The sequence below is a fragment of the Pteronotus mesoamericanus genome, unplaced genomic scaffold (genome assembly GCF_021234165.1).
Source record: "Pteronotus mesoamericanus isolate MK-2021 breed Mesoamerican mustached bat unplaced genomic scaffold, CSHL_Meso_final contig_169, whole genome shotgun sequence".
Taxonomy (NCBI): Eukaryota; Metazoa; Chordata; class Mammalia; order Chiroptera; family Mormoopidae; genus Pteronotus; species Pteronotus mesoamericanus.
In genome coordinates this window covers 22,571,272-22,598,484 of record NW_026555068.1, presented here as the reverse complement: position 1 = coordinate 22,598,484, position 27,213 = coordinate 22,571,272, and the positions used below count along the sequence as shown (strand labels likewise).

At 39.5% G+C, this 27,213-nt stretch overlaps 1 protein-coding gene across 1 annotated transcript in view; it reads left to right on the top strand.

Moving 5' to 3' along the window:
• TENM3 (teneurin transmembrane protein 3) overlaps positions 1 to 27,213 on the top strand; it is a 548,392-nt gene that overhangs the window by 365,769 nt on the left and 155,410 nt on the right. Inside the window, exon 4 of the mRNA XM_054566195.1 lies at positions 17,769 to 18,006. Coding sequence (XP_054422170.1) covers positions 17,769 to 18,006 — 238 coding nt within the window. The remainder of the gene's footprint in view (positions 1 to 17,768; positions 18,007 to 27,213) is intronic.

The window sequence follows — 27,213 nt, the reverse complement described above, 5'->3', positions numbered from 1 at the left end:
CAGCTTTATTTTTTACCTTTCTCTTCCTCTTTTATTGTGAGTCTCTTTTGCAACAGCAACAACATTTGGAGGGTACTTCACAAAGAACTTTTTTTTCCAATTAGGTTGAAAATTAGATCATGCTGTGAACGTTTCATTGTGAGTGTAACTTCCCTTTTTGACAGCTCCATTAGATCTGCCCAGTTATAAATCTTCACGTTTCTGACTTGCCTTGAAATCAGAAAGTGTTTTCATTGCGCCGGTCTTTGTGAGCAGCCAGCATGAACGAAGGCTTGGCAGACATCGCAGCCTCTCTGAGGAACTTACCTGCCGTAACACAGGGCCAGGGCCTGGGCCAAGAGTTTACCGCTAAACCTGACAATTCAGCTCTGATCGCTAATGACGTGTGACACATTTTTGAATTTAAAGAGTGTTTCTGAGGTCAGTTTTCATCTTTATGCATGCGGTCATGTGTCGTGCGTAACTTGCATTTCACAATCTTAATTGTTTGAAAGTTAATTAGTATTCTTTGTTAGAATATCTTCCACTTTGCTTGAGTAATCATTTAATTGCATCTGTCTGTAACTTGATTTTGGTGAATTTTTAAGTCAAATTATATATCTAAAGTATGCTACCTCTAATTGCATCGGCGTACAAAAAAAAATTACTAAACATGTTAATATAAATTTTACTTTCATTCTTTTCTACTACTCTGTTTTTTAAATAACATGTATAAGTTAAAAACTAAAGTTACCCAGTATTTTCACATAAATAGGTAAGATGTAAAAAATTATAAAGGAAGCAGATGTTATTTTATTTCGAGTATAATACATTGAAATTGACCCTATTTTGAGGCCCTCACAAAAATATAAGCATGCCATTATATGATCAGATAAGAAATTAAAGAGTTAACTGTTCTTTATAAAGCAGAAGGCCATTAACTCTTAATAATGCTGTCTCAAATATTTGTCTTTATTGTGGTGATAATCAAAGGGGAGCCTGTGGGATCCTGTCTTGTCATGCTGTTTGATTTGCTAACTCTAGTAATCCCTTAAGAATGTTAGGAAAAGTATTTTATGCTTACATTAGCAACTATTGTGAGTTTGTAAAATAACCTGCCAACCCCAAGAAATGTGTTATAAGGACAAGAAGAAAAGGAATATCTAGGGCCTTGTCCTTTATTAATTATTAATTTTAGAGATGTTTCTTAAACCAATACTTTTTTTGTTTCTCACTCAGTAGGAGAAAGAGATGGACAGGCTTCAGCAAACTTAAAAAATGAGACAAAACGCTGCCCACATACTAAATAATGTTAAACTCTTTATAAAACTGGAACATAACATCCACATTTTTTTCATCTGTGTCCCCATGTAAAATGCATCCCAATTTCCCTATAATAAAAGAGAGAATGCTTCTGTGACCGCGGCTGGGCTGTGGTGTCCCTCTGGCCTCCACTAGATAGCCCTCTGACCCCAGATTTAAGATTAAAGCAAACATATCTTCAACTTAAAATGGAACTTCCGCAGTACTGTCTCACAGCTGACGTGTCCTCTTCATGTTCTTCTGACAACATAGCTGAAAGAAAACTGACAAAAATAATTATTCCTGTATAAATTAGTACAGAAAGCTTTAGAGTCCTATTCTGTGGCCATTTCCAGAGTTCTCAGTACTGCTGAACTTTTTTCTCCCGCTTGTAAAATGGGAATAAATACCCTAAGTTGTCTGTGAAAATAAATAAAATAATCTTTGTTGAGCGCAGAGCGTAATGAGTTTAATAAGTGCGAATTTTCTTTGTGGATTCCTCTCCCCAGTGTGCACACCACGTGCCCCCTGGCCCCCCACTTTCGCATTTAGGATCTGTGAAGCTATATTGAACTTAGATTTTTAGTAATTTCTTATTAGATTTTTAGTAACTCCTTTCCATAATTACCAGGTAAACTACTTATAGATAGCCAAAAAAAAAAAAACAAGAACAAAAAAAAAAACCCCCATAGAGGCAAAATACATGTAGTAGTTCATTTTTTTCATTCTTTTTCCTTTTTTTTTTTTTTTTAAGAGGCAAGTATTTTCTTGAAGCACACAGTATTCTAGGGTATCAGGGGTTAAAGGAATTGTTATAGACTGGATATGGACGTGTTGGAATGCTTTAAAAAATCGATTCTAGCTAATGGAGAGAATGATTTCAAAGTGAACTATTGCCATTCCTTCAGTGAACCACATATAGCAGAAAAAATCCAAGTAAACATCAGAGGAGAGGCAAGCTCTTCCTTATAGAATTAATGAGAATCACAGTGATCTGCCGTGGGGAATTAGAATTTGAAAAACCTTTTCCGTATTATTCCCTAATGTGTAGAACCAGATAAGTAGACTCTAATTTTAAATGTGCAATTATCCAAACAAGATGAATGTGCAGGGCAATGCTGGATAAGAATGTCGATCTTAATGTTAATATTTTTATTCTCCCCTATAATAGACACATACTTGGCAAAAGCCACATGTCTGTGAGATCCCTAAAGATCACAGCTAACTCAAGAGAGATACAGCCAGCTCTATCTTCCATCAGCGTTGGAAATATGGCCCAAGGGAGACACATCCCAGAATAAGCTTCTTGCTATTGTTCTTTTTTTTTTTTTGGATCAGTTGTTTTATCTTAGGTAGATCTCTATTTTGTAAAATACGAAGTGATAAAGTATAACAGCATTTGAGACTTAAAATTAGCAACCAAAGCTTTAAACTGTGTGTTATGTATACATACACATTTAAAACACTATAGAATTATGGATTTTTTTCTCTAAGCTAGAAAAAGACTGTAGAAATCATAGTTTATTAAGTAAAACACATTAATGATAGAACCAGAACCTAAATATGGTGGTTTATGTTCAAAGCAAAGGGAAAAAATGAAATATAAGAATAGTGTTGTTGTTTTTTTCACTTGTATCCTCCTTAAGTTGTGTACAAGTAAAGGTCTGTTATGACTGTGGGTCTTCGATACAGGAAAATGACTTGTATTTGGTGTGCTTGGGTTTCAGAAATTTTGGAATTAATATCAGGACACTAGATTCCTCTTAAAAAGTATATTAGTATTTATATCTTGAAAGTAAGATATACTTTTGCTGCACAAACCCAGTCAGCATTCAGTAATTAGTGTACACTCTTCCATGTGCAACACATTTCCCTTGCAAGACAGACACTACACGTGCCCCCGATGAAGGCTTTGTGAGCTATGTGGACTGGGCACATATTCTGATTATATTATAATAAAGTGATTTACTAAAATATTTGGGTAAAATCAAGTGTATTCAGGACTGTGAGAAAGCAACAAATTCAAGTAGAAGATATTTTATTGATAAGTAAATTCTAATAATACATTTCACATTAGTTTTGTCATCGCGATTTTCACCAGAAAGGCATATTTATTGTAAACCCTAAGCAGTCTTTCTGAAACCTGAAAAAGACTTCTGAAAACAGCCTGCAATAAAAATCACACACGCTTCATAAAACACTACTTGATAGATATCACTTGCACCATTAAGAACTAAACGACAAAGGATGTAATTTCAGTTCTGGCATGCAATATTAATCGAAAGCCTTTCAAACATCTTGCTGATGGGAACTATGACAACGTGACATTGAAGAATTATGAGCTAAAGACATCTATCTTAATCAGATTTTCAAAGTAAATGCCATAAAACATAAAGTTGTTTCATTCATCTTTACATTTTCACATGTTTCGGTGGGAGCATCATTTTCTAGTGTGTTCCTTCAAATGCAAAGAATACAAATTCAATACCTAAAAAGTACGAGTTCATTTTACAGGATTGAAGCCAATTTTACCCAGCCATTCTGCATATACAGGGAATTATTTCTGTAATAATGTACATTCTTTTCACCTTTTATGCTAGTGGTACATTATCCTAAGTAAACACTCAAAATGATATTAAGGGATACTTTTGAAAATTAATTAGGTGTATATATGCCTTTATAAATTTAGAAGTTAAAAAAAATGTTTTTAAAGACCTCTCTTAGAAAGAAAGTATTTTAATGGGCATAGTCACACTTAAAAAGTCTTTGGCCAAAAAATACATACATATATATATGTTAAAAAAAATATTAATGCTTTATTTGAATAAATGGGAAAAGTCTGGAAAATAAGACCTTACATTAAAGTAGTAGTGTATAAAAATACTTTAATATATATTATTTCTTTTAATCCTCACAACATGTGTATAGAAGTGATTAATAACCCCATTTTATAACTGAAGAATCAAAGAATTTAGAGTATGAAATTGATTTACTCAAAGTTACACAGTTATTAAGCTTCAGACAGGGAACTTTCACCCGGGTGTTATGGACTGAGTGTTTCCCCTCAAATTTATGTGTTGACTACCCCTCCCCAGAATTCCCCCCCTCTCCACCCTGCGGACTATACCTGGAGATGGAATCTCTAACGACACAAGGAAAGTTAGAAGAGGTCATCAGGATAAGGTCTTGATTGGATAGAATTGGTGTTCTTAGAAGAGACACCAGGGAGCGAGCTCTCCTCCATGTGAAGGCAGCTGTCTACAAGCTGGGAAGAGAGCCCTCCCCAGACGCTGACTCTGGGGGGCCTCAATCTGGGACTTCCGGCTGCCGGAGTCGTGAGAACGTGGATTTCTGTTGCCTGAGTCATCCAGTCTGTGAAGTTTTGTTATGGCCGCTCCTGCCAACAAATTCACCAGGTCTTCTCTTTTTCTTTTTCAAGATGTTATTTATTGTTTTTAGTGAGGGGGATAGGGAGGGAGAAAGAGAGGGAGAGAAACATGGATGTGCGAGACAAACATCAATTGGCTGCCTCTTGCACGCCCCTAACTGGGGACCTGGCCCATGTCCCAGCCATGCGCACAGACCAAGAATGGAACCTGTGACCCTTCGGATCACAAGCCAATGCTCAACTCACTGAGCCACACCGGCCAGGGCCACCAGGTCTTCTTCAATCCTCTCCACTGTGGATCTAGGGCTCATTTGCCTCTTTTACAGAAAAGTTTAATAAACTGGCACTAAAATATTTGTAGATCCATGAAATAAAAGATCAGATGGTCGACGAAGGAATATTTTAGTCACTGGCTTCTCTTTGAACCCCTATGTTGAGAGGAAAGTTTCTAGTGGCAGTTAGCACGCTATGAAAAGCCGCAGTCTCAACAAATAGCATTAGTTTAAAAGGCACGACGGAGCCTCCGAACACACACACCATTTATCTCCCAAACAATAATAGTACCTCACATTGCTATCGTTCTTTGCAGTTTACAGAGCACTTCCACGTATGTGATTTTGATATCAGTTACCATGATATCTCCCATGTTTAGTATTCTCGCTGTACCATCCTGCTTTCCGTTGATGCTCACTCATTAAAGCAGCGGGAAAGTACATATTTGGAAGAGGCTTTTAGTGTTACGCATGCACAGCAAATTACCCCCAAATTATTAATGACGGAGGAGGAAATTCAGCAAGTATGCCTGTGTTGGCTCAAACTACGACTCTGTTTCCCTTTTCATCAAAAAGCATCATTATGTGGCTTCCCCTTAGCAGGTCTCCCTTATGGCACTTGGCAAGCGTGCAGGACTTACATACAGGGGTTCCAGTGAAATCTGTTGCACCCACATAATATTTCACGTTTGTGACAACCCACAGCTCTTCCTACAGGTCATTATATGACTTAAACTCTGATTTTCGTATAAGACATTTATAGACAACATGGACCCCATGAAGTGCAGATAACGAATATCAAATAATACACTGGCGTAAAAACCACTGGCACAGTGAACCTTTGCGGGGGGTGATGATCAGCAGAGTTGCTGTGTATTTTCTGTGTTCTCAGATCAATTATTTCTCCTATAGTTCCTGAAATATTTTTAAAAAATAAAATCTAGAAAAATGTTCAGATAAAGTAGGTGTGAAATCTCTTTTTTAAAAAAACTGATTAACTGTAATTTTAAGGTCTATTATAATTGTCATCAGAACATTTAAAAAACAGACCAGTTTTCATTTAACTGCGAAAGTTCCATCCTGGCTTTTGACATACTTGTTTTCACAAGCAATTTTAATATTGATATCTGAAGTAAATTTGCTATTAAATGATTTTCACTAGACGTATCTTAAGATTACATACTACACAGACTACATACTACAAAAGATGGTACAGAGTGGTTTATTTTTAGTATTGATAGCATAAGACAACATGGCGGGATATTTATGGCATAAGTAAATATGGGGGAGTTTTCATAGTATTTTCATTTGCAGTAATGAGTTACTCACTGTCCCTTAAATGTTTTATATGTCTAATTTAAGATAATGTGATTGGTTTTTTCATTACCTTAATTTTTAAATATTTATGACACAAGCTAAATATGTCTAAAGAAAGCATTATGCCTTGTGTAAAAGAAAGAGAATTTAAAAGCTAGAAAACTTTAGAATTCATTGGATAACTCCACTTCCCTCCCCCTTGGCCATATTTTTACAGAGCAGAGAAGCAGTGGCCCTGGAGTTAACGGATTTATGTGAGGTTACATTTGGTTAAAGCAAGTGCTCAAGCCTTTAGCTTCTGTTCCCTTTCCTACTACTCTTCTATACCAGACATTTCCCTTGTGATAAAGAACGTTATCTGAAAAACTTGCAAACTCTGCATGATTTGGAATATTTGATCGGCTTTTCTTATTCTTTATAAGCCACTTGTCACATGGCAACAGCTTTTAGTTGCCTTTTGGTCTGTCCTTATCCATATTCAAATATGTGCTTCATTTGTATTATATATTCCATTTAAAGTCAATAAAATTTAATTGCACAAAAAAAATCAAACGCTCATTACATAACGAGAGAAAAGTGTTTTATTGCCTGTATGTCAACAATTTTTTATTGTCAAGATTGGGACAGCTTCTTCCTTTCTTGTTTACTCTCTTGGGTTAAATATTTTTAAATGCTTAGAAAAATACCCTGCAACATCCACGGAAACATTTCAAAGGTATTTTTTATTCAGTGGTAAGGCATGTATAATAAAGAACTTTTATGTATGTTTCTGTAAGAAATAATTATGCAAAACTAAGAATTTCGATAGAGGGTAATGCATTGGTGGCATTACGTGTGTTAAGCACATGAAAAGGTGAGCTGCTTAACAAGCAAAGGTAACCGTTGGCATGTATTTCCACCCACCGACGTAGGTTATGGTGCTTGACATTTTAGATTCACTACACTCTTTTGAGCAGCAACCATAGAAGCCAGGATATCTTGCAAGAGAATTTGCTGCCATTCAAGAGAAGTTACCTTTTAAATAAAATGGGGCGAGGCGGGGGGAGGGGACTGTTATCGGTAAACAAAAAAGAACAGCAGAGATAATTCATATGAAATGAGAAAGAGATGAGGGAGTTCATGTTTATGTAATTTCACATCCATAAGTATAGTATTAGGAACTTTGAAGGAAGATATTTTAATTGCTCTAAAGGAAGTGCTGTTCTTACTTCTGGAACTCTTACTGCTTGTGTATTGTACTTTATTATTCTACAGGGTTGGCCAAATGGTTTGTTTTAGTTTTTGCCATACGATGGCGCCAGTAGTGCTTAGTTGTCTTTAACTTCATCTGAAACTATTTTGATAGATTGTATTGTGACAGTTGTCATATCAGCGTGCATTTTTAAAAAACTTAACCAAAATTGGTGAATTTTTGTGCAGCCATTTTAATATTGAAGAAAATACACAACATTTTTGGTATATTATGCTTTATTATATAAAGAAAGGTAAAAATGCAAAGAAAAAAGATTTGTGCAGTATATGGAGAAGGTGCTGTGGTGAATTGAATGTGTCAAAAGTGGTTTGTGAAATTTCTTGGTAATATTGACATTTGGCCAAATAATTCTTTGCTGTGGGGCTGTCTTATGCATTGAAAGACATTTAGCAGCACCCTGGCCTCTACCGACTGGAAGCCAATAGCAGGAGAGAGCTGACATGCTCAAAATATCCAAATCAATACACTTACTGGTGAGAATGAAAAATGTGTCTTATTTTATGGAAAAAACTAAATGGACTTTTTGGCCAACCCAATATTTTTTTTGTCTTGAAACTACTCTTACATACGGAAGCATGCTCGGTCTTTCTGATGCAACCTGAGTTTCCGAGATCCCTTTTCCAGTTCGCCGGCCCTCTCTGCAGTTGTGTCTAATACACTGTTCCAGGCATCCGATACCCATCCAATTTCAGTGGCTGCATTTGTCATCTTCCTACACACTTTCCTTTTTAAAAAACTGCCTCATATTTTTCTTAATGTCTTATGCTTATACGTTACAATTTTTAAGTCCTTAATTATTCTGAACATACGTAGCTTTACATGATGGTTCTATTATCTGAAGTTTTGGAGGAGACAGAAATCCCTACTGTTTATTTTCTATGCGGCGTTAGGCTCAGTGTGGACTGTTTCCTCTTAAACCCTTCGTCATTTTAGGTTGTGAATTCATGGAGAGTTTTATCTGTGGAAATCCCGTGTGACTTGGATTTAGCACATTTTCTTTTCTAAGATTTTATTTATTTGTTTTTAGAGCAAGGGGAAGGGAGGCAGAAAGAGAGGGAGAAGAACATCTGTGTGTGGTTGCCTCTCATGCACCCCCTACTGGGGACCTGGCCAGCAACCCAGGCTTGTGCCCTGACTCAGAAACTGGCAACTCTTTGGTTTGCCGACCAGTGCTCAATCCACTGAGCCACACCAGCCAGGGCGGGTTTAACACATATTCTTTTAAAGCAGTTTTGTGTTTTCTTACGCCTGTGCCCCGGGAAAAAACGTTGCTGACACAGGACCACTTTTTCTAGCAATTCTTGGTTTGGGTTCCAGCGCTCCATGGATGGAAGTTTCAACCTCAGACATCCCAGGGAAGCCCAGGCCCGTGGTGAAAATTTTCAGAAGTTGTCTTGTTCCCCATCCAGAGCTTCATACAACACAGCAAGATTCCTTAGTATTCCATTCGCAGTGAGAAGACGGGTTTTTTTTTTTAATCTGTGGGACTGAGGGCGCTGCCCTGCAGGGGTCCAGGACTTAGGGAGGGGTCTCAGCCACAGTTGAGGCATTTCCTCTGCCTCCATCCTTGCACATTAGAGTGGTTCCAGGGACCCGCAGATCTCCGGGGGAAGCGAAGGTGCCGGCTCACAGGCAGGCAACATTTTGTCTCTCCCCTCTGTTTCTGGCCAAGCCTTTCTTCCCGATTCAGTTTACATTAACCTAAAGTGTAAGTTCCACGGTTGGGCAGAGGTGATTTCACAGGTATTTGTGGTTGCCACGTTGTCTGAAATAGAAAGTATGGTGCACCCTCAAAGGAAAAAAAGAGGAAGCAAAGATTTCAAGACTCGTACTTTGATGGTTTCTTCTAATCGTCATTTCAAAGAAGGACCCTAAAGAAATTAAACCAAATTCCCAAGTAAGTATAGTAAATCAGTTTACCTGTCCTCACTTAAATAATATCCCCTGGTCAGTACAAGTCTTCCTTTTACATCTTATTTCTAAGGTTTTTTCATACCCAAATGTCTTTATGTAAAGAGCCTTACAATCAATTGTCTGGTGATGATGATCAGAATAATATTGTTTACTTATACAGGATTTTATGGTTTTTAAAGCACATTTTTAAACATTTTCATTTGATGTACATACAACTATCTGAAATGTCTGTGATAGATAATTTGTGGTGAAAATCTCTGCACAATGTCATATTTTAACCAGAGACTTGCGAAGGTACGTAAACAGACAATTCATTCTCAAACTTTTGGCTTCTGTGAGAATCACAGATAAAATAATGGACCAGAAGAGTACGTGTATGTGAACACGATTTTCTGAATGAGGTGAGGTCTTTCTTTACCAATTTCCATTAGACCATTTAAGGTGGTTATGTATTTAATATAGTGCTTTGGAGGTCAGGTAGGAAAGAAGAGAAGAAAGCACCCTGCACATCTCAATTTTTTGCTCTGATTGGAATTCCACTGAGTTGTGGTCTTACTGAAACCACGTATTTCCTAAAGTTAAATTCTCCCCACTTACAAAGAAAATTCCTGCTGCTTAATATTTTTCTCTAGAGGGAAGTAATGACAACTAAATGTCTGCAATACATGATATTTTCTGGGCAAAGGAGATATTTTTATATATAATTTACTATTTCAGTGTCAATTTCTTTACTTTCTAAAACATCCTTCCTAATAGATCCTGAAATGTAAGCAGAAGAAGGAGGTGTTATTACCTAAATTTAACATTAAAGAATCAAGGCGAAGCCATTTCCTCCGTGAGGCCCCTGTTAGCTGATAATGGGACAAAAGATTAAGCTAGATCCAAAATTTAGGATGGGATTTTCAATTTCAAGAACTGATTTGGTCCGTGTACACGAAGAACATTCACTACAGCTCAGGTCACTGTAGTTAAAACTGTTAACCAATGGTTGGTGCTAATTCAATGCCAACCGGAATTTCCAACTTGGGGTGCGGTGCAGGAGGAAACTTGATTCAGTACAAAACAGCTCAGGGCTATGGGCACAGCGCCGCTGAGAGGGGGCCCCTCTCCTCTAGACGGCCCTGCCCCGCTTCAGGTGGGTCTGCTCTGCCCTGCCCTGCCCTGCGCCGCGCCAAGCGCGCCACTCTGCTGCGATTTGTCCACCCCGTTCTGCGCCAGTCTGCGCTGGCCCGCGCTGGCCCGCTCCGGCCCGCTCCACCGGTCCCCAGTGGGTCAGGTTCCAGGTCCAGCTCTGCCAGGGAGACAGTCTTGTCTTCAGTGGAAAGGGAAGTGCGCTTCCAGAGCAGGGGGGCAGCTGGCATGCGTGGACAGGAGTCCCCACCCCTGGTCTCTGATTGGTCTGTCCTCATGCAAATAAGGGCTTCGAATCCTCAAAGCTTTATTGGTCCAAAAGACACTGTCCTGATTGGTCAGAATAGAGCCATCTGGTTGGTCAGAGCTGTGCAGCTCCAATTGGCCAGGGAAAACTTCAGTCCTATTGGTTGAAATAAGATTCCAGGATCTCCATTATAAGGGCTGCTCAGCGGGCAGGAGTCCAGGGCCGACAAGGGAGTTCAGTGCGCAGGCGCCTGGTTGAGTGCAGGTGCCCCTCTATGAAAGGCCCCTGTGTGGAACTGGCTGCTAGGCTCTGCTTTTTTAAAAAAAAATTCCAGCCCAGTTAGCCTCCAGGGGCCTTTCTTAATAGATGTCTTCTCTCTCAGGGTCCACAAAACTAGTTTGGCAAAAAATTAAACAACACAGAGTTTTGTATGCTTTGTTTTGGTGACCTGTTGTAAGAAATAGGTAAGTTTTGAAAAAAACGTAAGTTTTGTTTGAGACAGGTAGGACGAGGTAAAGAGACAGCCAGAAGCGAAGTGAGGACGAATTGATTTTATGATGCGGAAACGAAGGCTTTAACCCACCTTTGCTAATCACCAGGAATGGGCTTAGCTCCTTGTCAGAGTTTGTCTAGTTCTGGAACTGAGTTTATTCCTTGTTCAACTTGCTGCTGCTGGTGTCCCAAGAGTAAGCACGGCATAGGCAGATGAATGTGCCTCTCAGTTTGAAGTTAAAAATGGTCTTGTTCGTGTGTGTTTCCCTCTCTCCCTCCTGCCCTCCCCCAACTCCCTTCCCTCCCCGTCTGTCTTTTGTTAGCAGACTTGACTCAGACTGCAAACAGGTATTTTAAAGCCGCACAGGTACCAGCCCCTAGCTCTTCTCTCCCTTCCAGATTAGAGGCCTTCTTCCCTGGGGACCTGTGCAAGGATGGAAGTGGGTGGGACAAAGCCTTTGGCGCAGCAGCGGGGACACCCTGCTCAAAGCAGGTGCCAGCCCCGGCCTCCTTCCCACCTGTCACCCCACACGCCCCTCTCAGCACCCCCTCCACGTGACCGGAGGCGCAGGCACACAAGTGCATCCAGAGCCTGCGATCTCCCAGCAGGCATCAGTTTCTCCGCCAGCTTCCGTGTTTGTAAGTCCGTTTCCACGCTGCTTCCCAGAGACCAGAGCCCAAAGCTGTAGCCGGGCCGGCGCTGCAGGTGGATTGCGCGTGGCAGCCCAGAACTGCCAGTAGTGGCTTGTGATTTAAAAATTCAAACCAGCAAATAGGCCCAGATAATGTTTTAAAAAACAAAGCAAAACAGGTGTTCTTTTTTTTTTTTTTTTTTTTTTTTAAGTTCTTGACACAATTCTGCAGTGATTCCAGCTGGGAAAAAGAGACTCAGACTAGACTAAACCTCAGGACTATGAGATTAAATTCCTCTTCTGTGGGAATTGGCAAGAGGCTGGTTTATTTTTGGTTCCTAGGGCATCTCTGATTTTTGCTTGCTTGCTTGTTAAAGGGAAGACATTTGCTCCTCAGACGTACTTGGTTGCATGTTCTTACTTCCTGTGGTAAAGGTCTTAGCTGCTGACCCGGCTCTTCGGCTCTTCGGTTCCTTCTGCCCTAAGGGGAGTTCTCTCCCCCCACCATTAATAAGTTACCATTTAGCACTTACTGTCTGTCAGCGCTTATCTCTTCTCACCTTTAAATAAGCACTGTGAGATAAATAAAGCTCAGGGAGGTACGTAACTGATTCAGGAAAATACCCCGCTGAAAAAAGAAATATCCCATGAAAAATGCATGTCCCATACTTATTGTTGTTTGTCTCTATAACGCCTGTCACCTCCCTGATTCATAACAGCAGAGTTGTTTGGAATAGTGTTCGAAGTTTCTTCTCCCTTCAGAGTCTGTTAATAAGTCCTCCGTTTGCCAGGAATTGGGATTTTACAGGATGTTTAAACTGGAATCCACCGTGTTATCAAACAGCACCTTTGTGGTCTAGTAGGTGACACACCTTATTCAGTCTGTTCCGTGACCCAATGGGGTAGCCCGCGCTGATAGGTTTGACTGGGCAGCCCTAAGCGACCTTGTTGGAGAGCTCAATTGCTAATCAAGGACCAAGCAAAATGACCAATATCTTGTCCATCTGATATTGATTAATCACATAATATGAGCTTTGTAAAACATCTGCTGTGATTTCTGTTTAATGTAGCAGATAAAAACAAGCAACTGAAGATAGGCTGTCATGAAAGTTATATGAGCTGTAGGAACTTGCAGAAAGACAGGCAGAAAGAGTGAACGGAGGAAACGCGCTGGTTGGACGTGATACATAATTTCTAGCAAGCGTGGTGCCGAATTCTTTATTTAAAAAATAAAAGATATGGAAGAATATTTTTAAAACAGAACCTATACCCTTTCTTAAATATTTAATTTGGAGCATTTCTAATCATAAGCTTTAAAATATAAGGAAAATGCACTTTATTTGGTAACTGATAATGTATACTTACATATTACCTTATATCTTACATAATTATACATATGTTATATAGTCTTTCCATTATTCGCACATCGTCAAAGGTATATTTTAAGTATTGGAACATCTGTCATGGTTCCGAAGAAATACTCCTAAAACCCAGTCACGGGGTGAGTGAGTGACATGGTGTCCTGCTCTGGTGAGATGACACCCTCCCCGCCAGGTGCTATTATTGCCTAAATGTCACCAGTCACTCAGCACGTTTGAAGTGCAGGCTTAGTGATGTTACTGAAAAAAAATCCAAGAAAACTTAAGTTTGAGTCCCTGCCCTTCAGGATGTAAGAATTCCGTTGGGGAAATAAGACATGTTTGCAACCACCTTACAATGAAAAGCAGTCTGGACAGCCTCCGGTTTTTACCACTTCAACCTCTCTTCTTTGACTTCTTCAGAAACCGCCATTCATTCAACAAGTATTTATTGTGTATCTATCCTTGTGCGGTCCTTAGGGGGTTGAAAAATGAATTAGACGTGAACCTAGCCCATGGAGAAGCTAACAGGGAATGTGAGACCTATGTGATTGGTTGTAATACAGAAGAAAGTAAAAGAACCATGAAAGAAGGAACAGATAAACTAAGACTCAGAGAAGAAATACCCGACTTCTACTCGAAGAGAACAATAGGGTTGTCATCTTTCTTAGAACTTAAAATGCATAGGATCTGGGTATGGAAAGATGGAGGAAAATGCCTTTCTGGTTGGAAGTGACTGAGCATACTTGGGAAGGCAAGGGGGTCAAAAAGGGGACAGCAAGTGTGACCACAGTAAAGATGCATGAAGGGGATTCGTGGGGAAACGTTTGCAAAAATATTTTTGGGTGATCGTGGAACAAGTATAGCATTCACCTTTAGAGTTCGCCGTATGTTTTATAGGCATAAGAAAGCCGTTTGGAGTTTTCCAGGAGTAAAATGACATATTGAGAGCTGTTTCAGGAACCTGGTGACTCTGGAAAGTCTGCTTGTCTCATCTGGAACTCAGAGCCACTGTATCCAAATGTTTCTCTCAAGTCAATGCAAAGCCTGTATCAATGGAGGAGTGTAAAGCAAAGTTTTGATGGTTCTAAGGTGGATTGGCCCACCTGCCTTAGATTCTAAGTGCTTATCTCCATGTCTGGACCCTGTTTTCTGTTTCCTTGTGTCAGTTTTGAACCTTGGCCATAAAACTTTCCCTGGATATTCAGTTGTTCTTCCTCTGAGAACTTGAAAGAGAATTTTCTCTCTGTTCTCAGTACCAGTAATAGCTACACTTTTCTAAGCAAACTTTTCTATCTTGAAAACACTCCAAGTAACTCATCTTGTTTTTCTCTTTGTTTTGGCAACTAGATAATTTAGAACCAGATTTGCGGCCTGCTTTAAAAATACATGGAACAATACAGCAGGCACTTTATCCACTAACCTCACATTTGGCTTTATCTTATCTTTCCCACTTTCAGGTTTCTGTTATACTACCTTCCTTTCTGGCTACATTTAAATTTATTTTATCTTGTTATACTTTATAAACTTACCCTATCTTGAATAAGTTGGTATAGATAAATACACTGCTCCAACTACCTCTACGTCCTGTGTGTGGGGATCTCTAGAGCCAGAACTGTCCCCCCGGGAGTCCTGGGCTTTTGCGTGTTTGTGGTCTGCTGCAGAATTCCAGTTTCAGTCCTTCAACTCACTGACTCAGACTCTGCGCTTACTCTGTCCTATCACATTTTAGATGGACCCTAGCTTTTACTATCTGGAGCTGTTTTATCAGTAGAGCTCCTAATTCTGCAGTCAAATCATCTGAGGTCCCAGCCGACAGGACATACCGTGCTGTTATTACCTGGACAGACTCCTGGAAAGAGCGTGGCTCTTGGCTCGCCGCCTCCCTCGGACATCGTACGCTCGCAGTCAATATGGACCAAGGCACGGAGTGACCTAGAGAAAGCCGCCGCAGCCCTAGTTATTGTTGAAACCTTAAAGGGAAGCTTTCCCCCCATTTATATTTGTATTTACTTTAAGAATAAGAATCTTAAATGCAACACATTGAAGTATTTGATGGTAATATAGCTTAAAATTATTTAATTTTCAATAGCGATCTTAACATCCATAATGCTTTACCGTGTACATAGCGCTTTCCCCTGCCATTGGCAGCGCATACTTGGGACACAGAGGCTTGACCAGTGTGTGTGGGGTGGCTAAGTGCATGAATGAATGAATGAATGAATGAATGAATGAATGAAGAGTGCATTCCACTGACTCTTCGACCTGCACTCATAGCGAGATGGGGCGTTACTACTGCTGTATTGCAGATGAGAAAACTGGGGATCCCTCTCATGATGCCTGGCAGAATTAAATGCGATATTGTGACTTCTACTGCACTGCTCTTTTCCCTACATAGTATAACATCTAATGCATAATTTATACTATGTACAGAATATATAGAATTAATTATACATCATTATATAGAATAAATTATATATTCTATATGTGATATGTGGAATAAATTATATATTCTATATATGCTATATGGAATTAATTATGTATTTTATAATGCCACTCTTTCATGGAGCCATGGTTAAACACATGGAGTCATCTGACCCAACCTTCTTCTTTTTTAGGCACAATCTTAGTAATTTTCCTTTTGAAATGCTCTCCCTATTTCCATTCCATTGGCCCCCTCCCCCTAGTCTAGGCCCAGGAAACTAGTTTATCTGATAAGCAGCTTCTTGAAATGTTCCTGAAAGACACCCATGGAGATTCTAATCCTCACCACTGGTGCTGGGGAAGACAAAGCTAATTAATTACTATAGGTACCTGAATAGTAAATCTTCAACAACTTCTAAACTGTTACTTTCATTTTTTCTAACACCATTAAAACTGTGTGTTCATTGAACCCTGCCATTCCCTCAGAGGCAAATTTCAATATAACTGTGACTTGGGCGCATAGTTTTTCATGAGCACCAAAGCAATGGACTGAGCAAGATTCCTCCAGTTTCTGGTATGGGGATCCTCAAGAATAGAGACTGGGCAAGGAAGCAGCTCTTACTTAGGTGGTATCTCTGCCCCTCGTTTCAAGAGTAAGAAATTATTAGTTGTTAAATGATATGATATGGATTATTGGAGACCACTAGAAACATGCAGTAATTACAGATGTTACATGCTATGGGAGGAGTTATTTTAATTGTTGTACCCTGTAAAGAGATATGATAATATGTATTAAAACTATACTATATCATGTGTTCATTTCATGCAACCAGAATTACAATGTTAGGCTATAATGTTTGGCTTACTCACTGCTGGAGTTCACATTGCAGATGAAAGATAATCGCTATGTTTCCTATTCTCTTTTAATAAGTGCATTTATATTAATAGCATGATTTAATACCACTTTAAAATTATAGTGCCCTTTGAACTGCATTTAGTAAAAAATTAACATCTTTTGTCTGTGGAACCATAATACATTTGGTGTTAAATTAAGGAGTCATCTGTTTCCTAAAATGCAGTATTTGTGAATTCTAGCATTTCCAAAGCTAGATAATGAGATTGCAAAGTAGGTTTCAGAATTTGTAAACTTTAACTTACAACTTCTTAGCTTCAGGTAGTTCTTTCCTGGTTACAGTCTAGCCTTGTGCTGACATTTTTAAGTTGCTGGACCCTCTACGAACAAAATTCTGGTTTAGCACAAAACGTTGGTACCACTGACAAAGTGGCCCAAGCCACTCTGGTCACCTAGGACTTACTCTGAAATGGAGTTCTACTGCGCGCTGTGAAATTGGAAAATCTGTTCTGTGTGTGTTCTAATGGATGTAACGGTCATTAAGTATATGAGTCTTCTGACGTAGTAATCAGATGTGATTCAGTCTGTTAAATATCCATGAAACAACATCTGCTTCACGGAGTGACCTTCTGCTGAAGAATACTTAGCATCTATTAGTGGATCACAGTGCAGATCTGCCGTATTTGGAATGCACGAAACTGGAGGAGTCTACTGCTGTTTAGCAACTAGCTTGTAATAATTTATTGCAGTTAAATAAAGCTTAAAAAAAACTCCATTAAATAATTATAGGGATTATATGTGTTTCGAAAACCTTTGTGTTCTACTGAAATTACCCATTTAATTTTAGGGTCGGTTTGTTAAAAAAAGCTGAAATCTAAAGGCACATTAGGGGAGTTGTCAGATGCTGTTTTCTGTAGGTGTTAATAAAACCAGATGAAAAAAAAAATCTGAAACAAATTAAAACCAAAAGCAGCTTTACCATCTGTTGTGTATTAATTAGAACTTTGTGCATCAAGGGTAAACTTGCTCTTAGAGAATGTCACTGAACACCCGCTTAATAGAATAATATGCAAATTTATCAGGTTACGGATTTATGTGCAGTTTTAGATTCTAATTCCTGTACCGCGGATCCCCAAGAAGTCGGGAGTGTGCGTCGGTGTGGACGTGCATGCACACATATATAATGACTTTTCTTCTTTGTTTTCAGAGCAACCTGCAAACAACCAAGGCCAGTCCACCCTGCAGCCATTGCCACCTCCCCATAAGCAGCATCCCGCTCAGCATCACCCATCCATCACCTCTCTCAATAGAAACTCCCTGACGAATAGAAGGAACCAGAGTCCGGCCCCGCCGGCTGCTTTGCCCGCCGAGCTGCAAACCACACCCGAGTCCGTCCAGCTGCAGGACAGCTGGGTCCTTGGCAGTAATGTACCACTGGAAAGCAGGTAACTCCTCCCCGGGAGGCCGCCGCAGCGCCTGATTGTTAGGGCCACACAGGGAATGCTTAGTCTGCGACGGTCAGCAAAATGTTAAGACAAACCTGTCCAACCCTTATCTTACGAAGAGAAAGGTGTCAAACGTATATACCCTTGTTTGTCTTTCCTAAGGACAGTTGCAGGTTATTGGTAATTGTTTGATTGCTGGGCCAATGAAATTGTCCTTGCTCTTATGTTTTGTCCTCGTGTACAAATCAGCAAACGTGTTTAGGAAAGGGTGGAGATGTAAAAGGCGACTCTCAGTCCCACGGCTCCGTGAACGTGTTTAGCATCTGCTTGGCACTAGACGTCCCAACTTTTCACAGACTGGACTGTGCCCGTTACATCACGAATTCAGAGTGGATTCCCACGTATGATACTTCAGCATGAGTCAGGTGGCTGCTCGCTAAGGATATTTTAGTTTCTTGTATGAGGGGGATGGGACCCACTCGCTGGAGATTCTCCTATCATTCTTCCCTAAAATAGTCCATCCACTCTTCAGCAGTCCGCTAGCAAATTCTTCCTCAGGAAGAACTGAAATCTCCTGTTCTGAAACTTCTGTCCTCTGCTTGGAATCTTGCAGACAGTAATCTGTAACCATCTAAAATAATCTGCCCATTTCTATATGATGACTTCCCTTCTGGAGGCTTCGCCAGCTGCTTGCACTTGTCTGTACCCCTACACTGGGGTTCCCGTGAACTTCTTACATTAGGACTTCTAGCACAGGTGGGCCCACGCATGGCAGCCTGTCCCTGCAAAAGTATAGTTCAGTAAGAGGGGTTGTGAGCTGATCTTTTTCATTATTGAATACCTCCAGGTACAAAAATTCCCTTCTGTCTTTGGACAGAATCTCAAGAGTTATGTCTCCGTTACATCGTGTGCCACACAAGCCAAGAGTGCGGATCCTGCCTCACTGCTCTCTCTTCATCAGCTTCGAGGCCAGGTGCCCCCAACATTACCATTAGATTCATTTCTGCGCTGCCCTATGCTTCCATTAGACTCAGAGGGAATGGATCCTCACCACGTAAATGCCAGAAAGAGGACTCTGGACATCCTGGGAGAATGTCCCCAAAAACGCCCCGCTCTGTAGAGCACCCCCTGCAGCCCCTGATGTCAGCTTTTAAATCAGCTTCTGGAAGAAAAAATGGTCTCACAAAGCATACCTTTCTTTTTGTGCCATTAAATTCATGATGTAAACCAATTTGGCCCTGAGGATGAGCTGGCAGGAGGTCCTTGTAGTTAGTTGTCAGCAATAAAGATCTTGCTGTCTTTTCTTTTACTTTCGACCTGAGAACAAGGTTGCAAAATGCTTTTGTCTTTTTATCTGTAGCATCGGCCAAGAGTAGTTGAAGTTTATTGTTTGTTTTGTGTTATCGAACATTCTTCTGGGAGAAATTAGAAAGTACAGGAAAAGTAGGCAAGCAGCAAATTTCTTCACTTAAGATGGAGTCATGTACACAGTTTTTTTTTCCCCCTAAGGTTATTAGCAAAGAGCTAAATTTACCCAGTGTAATTAATTAGCACAAGCTGAACAACTAATCAACACCGATTCAGTACTGTCATTTGGAAAATTTTTATTAGGAAAAAAGTAATTTTACAGTTGAGTCATCAAATTGAATGTGGATAATTGCATTGTAGTTGACAATAATTGTTTCGACAAATGTTTATGAAATATGTCAAGTTAAGTCATCAGAAGCATGTTTAATTTTAGGGATGTTCTATATAGCACAAAAGGCTCAAAAAACCTGAGTGTCAACTGGAGAGTTGCTGTTCCTTGAAGCCATATCTTGTAGTGAAGAGATTTGGAATAGTTTTGGAGAAAGATAAGATGTGTTCTTGTCATTCCTCATATCTTATTAATGAATTTTGGTTAAAGAAAAGTTAAGCGGCTGTTTAGAGCACAACCCACTGCAGAGATAGATAGATAGATAGATAGATAGATAGATAGATGAAGTTGCAGCTGGTTTCTCCATATTCGGAAATCACCCAGAGCAATATCAAAGCAACACCATGTGAAATTCCATTTCAAGGCAATGCTATTGTTGAACCATCATTGGAATGACATTTTATAGTTTTATGAATCGACACAGGTAGAAAATCTACCAGATGATATTACCTCCTATGTGGATAAAGAATAATGAATCCAAACATTGCATATCCTGCTAAAAATGTTATTTGATAGCATGATTCTGTTTTCTCGTTGAGTGCCCACGTCCAGTGCTCTTACAGCTGCTCGATAGACCTGGCCTTCACCCTGGGGGCGCGGAGGGGCGTGGACCTCAGCACGGCGGCCCCGCTGTGGTTCTCTGCAGTCTCGCCGGGCTGGAGCTCTGCAGATGGGGCCCAGCCTCCTCCGTCATCGAGTTCCCCTTTTCCAGTGAAGGTTCCCAACCGAGCGTGGCTCTCAGGGCCCATGTCACCAGGAGGAGCAACTTTATGTAGACTTACGCCTGCCTTGGCCAAGTGTTTAGTCTACTGTATAGCTTCATCGTTGGCTTGTTTTTATTTTTTTACATATGTTCATTTTACTGATTCTCACTTTTCTGAAACTGCCCGTTAAAGGACATAAGCTAGAAAGTATGGAATTCGGTGCTTGTAGCTAAGAATCTCTGTATTTTCTCTTTGTCTCCTCCCCCTCCCTCCTGCCAGCATGTGGATAGCAGTCGGTTGCAAACTGGCAGGTCCTAATCCAGGGAAATCTTAGCAACATGTAGAATTTCAGTTTCTAGAGGTTGTAGAGAAGACATAAATATTCCCTACCTTGTACTGATTCAGCATAGCTTTCCTTTTGATTTGGTAAAACGCAGCTTTTTCACCAGCCGTTTCTCACTTCCATAAAAGCGTTTGTTTCCTTTCTCTAACGAATTTAACATTCGCCGCTGCTGGAGACGGACGGTGTTATTGTGTGCTGAACAGTCCTACCCAGACGAGAGAGCAGTTCTGGTCTGTGATCTCCAGTGAGCCCCGGATCCCCTGGAGTCGCACGAAGACCCAAACACGCGTTGGCAGGGTGTAAGCACGTCTTCATTACCGCGCCGTCGCCTGTCAATAACTGTCAGTGCCTCGATACAATACCAACACTCGCTTGGAATTTTCCTTGAAAGTCCTTTTCTTTGAGCTTGCTGTTTCTTGTGTTTTTTCTAATTCGCTGTCAGGCCATTTGCTAGCCTGTGGCTTCTCCTTCATTTATTTTATACCTCAGCTGCTGCGGCGCATAATAGTGGCCTTGACCAGACTCTGGGGCAGCTGAGGAAAAGCGTAGACTTGACCGACCCAGGGTAGCACAGCACTTACAGGTGCAGCGCGGTAACTCTCATTGGAGCCCTGACCTGCAGCAACTGTATGGTTAATTGCCTGCGAGGTCCTCATTTGTACATGCGAATTAAGGAGCCTAGCAGTTCCCTATTAGATGTTAACAAAACGGTTCATTTGTAACCATTTAATAAAACATTTATTAAACTCTTGTTTTATTATGAAGTGTACTTTGGCATCGATAGTTCATTAGTTATGTTCCCATAGCTTTTTACCTTGTAGTTCAAGTAATGCTTTGCTAATTATTAATGTATGAAATTGCATATTAAATTACCATTTTATTATTGCATGTTTAATTTAAACATCAAGATGTCCTGGGCTACTTTAATGTGAAATCAATGGCTACGTCTGTAAAAACATAAAATACCTAACCAGAAGTATCATTTACTAAACCGATATTCCCTTTTTTTCTCTTACTTTAATCTCCACTCTCAGTGGTTCTAGAGAAAAGCAGACAATCCTTCAGGCATCAGGCTGTCAGACTGGCCCATTAGAAGTGTGAGCTCAGCCTCCACACTGCGGCCGCACTGGACCAGGGGACAGTTTTCCCGATAGAAAAACTGCACCCGCACCTGCGTGTGATAACCAGCTACCTTTAGCAAGGTCCTAAGTAGTGAGATTCTCCGTAGTTGAAGGTATCAAGTAAAATATCCCTGGAGAGGTAACCCATTGACTTATGTTTACTCTGCAATGTCTTATCCTTCTCTTCAAGTTTGGGGAGACCCCAGGGTATCTGTAAGGGAAGAGAACATCACAGGATATGGAAAGGAGATGCAAAAATGAAGAAGCTAAGATTACTAAACACAGACTTCAAAACTGGACCTGGGCCTAGGCTAAGAAATTCTTAATTAATATTTAAAAGTCTCACCATCTCCATTTGTTAAAAAGAAATTTTAAAAAATCTGTAAACTCATCTAAAGTAACATAATAATAAATATTAGAAGTCAATTGAATCCTAGATCTTTTCAAATATTTCATCTTTAGTGCATATGGTATTTCTTAAAAGGCTTGCGAAGGGATGTGTGTGCATCTATAAGGGGTGTGGAAAGACAGGGAGAGGGAGCTGTGGTGTGTAATGGTTTGCAGGAGGTGTTTATATTTAAGACTCATTTCCATTTGTGGCTTAAACACTTTTTCTTGGCGGGAGGAGGAAGCTATTAGAGCCCTCAGTCAGTGCCTGTGTGCTATGCTGGCCGTGCAGGTTTTCCTCAAAGCAGGACAATTTGAGAGTGAAAGGAGAACAGGAACAAATACCCTGGAACGGCAAGCGTAAACGGAGGCTGTCCCGGGCAAAAGGGGCTGTGTCGGTCACGTGCCTTTGAAGCCATGGTGTCCTACACCTCAGGGAAAGACCTAGACAGAGGTCGGTGAGGGGCAGTGGAAAAGCCATTAGCTGAATACAGGTGTGACTCCCAACGTGAATTTTTCTCATTTCTGTTGCCAACTCCTAGCAAACGTTTTACCCATTGTCACCTCCTTTACAGAAGGAGCTTCTGTTGACCACCAAAATATGTAACTCCTAAAGTAATGCATAAGGGATTTGCCTCTATTTTCTGCTCACAATATTAAGAGGACAATAGGGAACGTATATTGAAGTTATCATACTGCATGAAATTTTTTTTCAAAAAGTTCAAATTTCATTTTTTAACTGTAAAATGTTAGGTTTAAAGGTAACCCCTATATTCACTAAAATGTAAAACAAAGACAAAGTTTGGTCCCAAATTTACTCAAAGAATGTAAACATCATATGTCTCCAGCAGCATTACGACCTAGTTTCCAAAACCGTTCACTGAAATGGAGACTTCATTCTGTCAGGTATGAGGTTTTCAAAGGTGGTTACTAAGGTAAGTGGCAGCCTAGCAACATTTTACATGTGAGATTATCATTAACCAATTGTAATGCTACAGCCTCAACTTGGTTGGTTAGCAGGCATCATGCCAATATTTACAATGAATCATTCCCGGGTGTTAATATTGTCCTCTATATTCGTGAGTCCATCGTAGTAGAGCTGGTGGGAAAACAAGCACAGATGAGCACCGAGAGAGGTGCATGGGCCATACAGACAGACCCGTGTTTTTTTTTTCCAAGACCTGTCTCTTAAACTATCTGGGTAGTCATCTACAAACTATTGACGTCCAAGGTCAATTTCAAGCAATAATAATCCCTCCTCAAAATAGTGTTTTCAGTATTAAGTGAGATAATATAAGTAAAGCACCTGGCACATGATAGATATTCCATAAATGTTTTTTTAAAAATATGAACTAATAATAATAATAGCAACCACCATTGCATAGGATAGAATAACCTAATAGATTGACAGTTGAACAAATATCTTCTATCATCACATAGCTCTCTCCTTTCCAATGGATAAGGAAAGCATTTGTCTTAACTGGAATACTTATAGTAACAATAGCAAATTTACCTTTATATGTTAGATAGGCCAGGCATAAACAGTAATTTCACCAGAATAAAACCTCTTGGCTTTTTCACTATTCATGTCACTCAACAAAAAGTAGGTGAATTTTTGTAGGAAGGAACCCAAGACTGCTAATTTTGTTCTTGAGAACAAAAAAAAAAAAAAAAAAGCTTCAAATTATAATGAAAGGCAACTATTCATATCCTTGAACCACTTCATTAACCGAAGTAGTAAATGTTTGGAATGAATCAGTAAAAGCCTTGATAGATGCAGTTAGACCTCCATTTATTTAAGGTATTGAAAGCTTTAGGTGTCTTTTGAGCGTGATGAAGGTACTGTACAGTAAAGTAGGAGTGTTATTTTGTTTAATTGAAGTGAACCAGTTGGTTTTTAACAGCAATTAAGACACCAAGAAAATATGCATTAGTTATTTGCTATAGGCCTAAATGATTTTTAAAAGAGTAATTTTAACAAATTGGCCCTGGCCTGATAGCTCAGATGGTTAGAGCAACATCCTGACACAGCAAGGTTGTGGGTTTGGTCCCCAGTCAGGGCACATACAAGAAGCAACCAACGAATGCATAAATAAATGGAACAACTAATCAATGTTTCTCTTTCTCCCCCACCACTTGCGATCAATAAATAAAAATAATAATTGCAAATACTGTATACTGTGATAATGTTTGGTTTTAGATAACCAGCAATCTGTAAAAATATTCATATATGGTAACCTTAATTTCCATAGTACCAAGGGAAATGAATTTTTAATTACTTCTAACACATTTCTAGTCACTTCTCTGAACACGATCAAAGTAGACAGTCATCCGTGCTGTTCTTTCCTGAGGACTTGGGTCATAGCTAATAATTGATATAATCTTAATCTTTTTTCTGAATACGCTCTATTCATTTCAGACACGTCTCTCCCTCAGCAACTGTTTTGTGAGAGATTTTTTTCAGTTCTTTTGCTCTTCACTAATATTGTCTGTGAAAATATGTTCAGCCCTCCTTCCCTCATGTGTGTGTGTGTGGGTTTTATCTGTGTGTAACATCATTACTGCCTAGTGATTTTATCTTTTCTTAGAATTAATTTTTGTCCATTTTTAAAACTGGTTTTTTCCTCTAAAATTTTACCCTCTAGTTTCATTACCAATTAATATATACTCTGTCAAAGATAATTGCTTCTCTTGTCCTGTATTTCTTTATTTTGCCTCGACATACTTTTGCCCATTTTTTTCTTTCTCCTTTAATTTCAAGCCTGTTTTCTACACCATTCTCAGAACCGTTTCTTAGGCCGTAAGATTAAATTCTCAGACATGCAATTAACCAACTCATCTTAATACATTCCATTTGATAACCCCTCCGACTCTGCTCTGACCCTCTTTATGATTTCTTAGCATCTCATCTCATATCCTGAACCACTTAAAATACTACCGGAAGTCATCCTGTTCCAATTACATCCTGCGCTAATGTAATATCACTCCTCTCTGGCCATGGAAAACCAGGGAAAGCATCAGGCTGCGGACAGACAGATCTGTGGTAAAAATCTCAATGTCCTACTCACTTGGGCAGGTTACTCATATACTCTTATCTTTTTTTTTTTTTTCATAAAATGGGCTTGATAACGCTTCACAAAGATTTTATAGGGATTTATTGAATTGTCATGTGTAAAGTACCTAGCACTTAAGTTTCTTTTCCTGATCCCTTTCTTAGGCTGCACATTTAAAAGTATGCTAATCGATTTAGTGTTTATAAAGATAAATGACATCTACCAAGAACTTGCATGTGGACTGTTTTGTGAACAATGGACTTTCAGCTTTGGGGATGGGTATTTTTGTATTGTGAGAATAATCACCTTTTGTCCATTTAATTGGCATGAATGACATCCTAGAAGAGGTAAAACAGGAAGTGAATCTGCCCACAGGATTTGTTTTGGGAAAAGGTAACAGGAATAATATGGGAGGGAATTATCAGCGATAGTGGTTGGGTAGTGAGAGTTCTCCGAGTAAGGCCTGAATGCGTGCATTCACTGAGTAGAGATGTATGGAAGGCTTCCAATGTGCCACCGTGAAAACCCCAACTTTGTTAGACAGGATCTGGGGCTGTTGGGGAGGCTGCTGAGAAGAACAGACTCTGTTCCAGAACAAATTTCAGAATTAGAATTAATCTTAGAGATTACCTGATCTTTTTAATTCTTTTTAAAGGCCCATTGAGACTTAGAACTCTCTGGTTCTATGAGTTTGACTTTTTTTAGATTCCAAATATTGCTGAAATTATACAGTGTCTGTTGAAATCTGGCTAACTTTTCAGATGCTCCAGCAAACGAGTTGTGAGCTGTTGTTGCATTTTCACATTTCTAAATAAACAAGAACAAAACCCACTAAAATAACACATTTTGCAGACTTTTAAGCAATTTAGAAAATTGAAAATTGTTATAAATGACAATCATTTTTCTTGGCAATTAAATCATATATTGATGGGAATATTTCCAAATGTAAGTTTTAAAAATATTCTCTCTGTACCAAGAGTTTCTTTAGAGAAGCAGTACTTGAGAAAGTACTACCTTTAGGTTGAAGGGACAGATTAATACCAATTTTTTTAAAAAACATTCTTAGTAGATTACTACTGACGGCCACTTCTCATCACAGAAAAGAGCAGCAAATTTGGAACGTCCTTCTTTTTATATATTTCACTCATTTTTAAGGCTTATAGTTATTTTGGGCACTTTGCTACGACCTAACAGGCTAATCTTTATATGGCTAAAGATTTTCAAGGTCACCACAGAACTCGTCCCTAAGTATTTTGAAGAATCTTGTACTTAATCATGCACAAGCTGGGAAAGCTACCAGGTTAAGCTTTGCCTATCACCTCCCCTCCCCGGGAGAACTCTTCTCTCTGCCACCAGCCTTTGCACCAGCCTTTGCATCGAAAGGGCTGAGTGTAGGCTCCAAGGTCGTCAGAGTCTTAAGTAGTAAGAAATCTCACTGTCTTTCTTATTTTTTAGATAAGCAATAAATACAAATAGAAGTGTGTTCTACACGAGAGTCAAGACTCCTTCTGCCTATAGAAACTACTACTATATTATGTAGCTGGCTAAGAATATAAGTTTTAGGACTAAATAGGCCTAGCTTTGTCTCTATATCAATGCTGGCATATTAAGGCTCAGTTTCCTCATCTTAAAAAAGCAGATTTTATACACAGAGAGAGAGAAACAGTGGAGACTTTGTGAAGTTTAAATTAGGTAATATTTTATTTAGACACAGTAAATAGGTGCTTAATAAGCTTTATTTAAACCACTTTTCACTCTTTGGACTAGTTGTTTTCTATTTTGATTTGCCAAATTCTTGTGTTCACTGTTACTTATCTGATTGACTAGGATAGCTTCAGTGCCTCTTACAACCCCGAAATCCTTTTATTCTTCATAAACATACATCTACACCTGAAATGCTTCT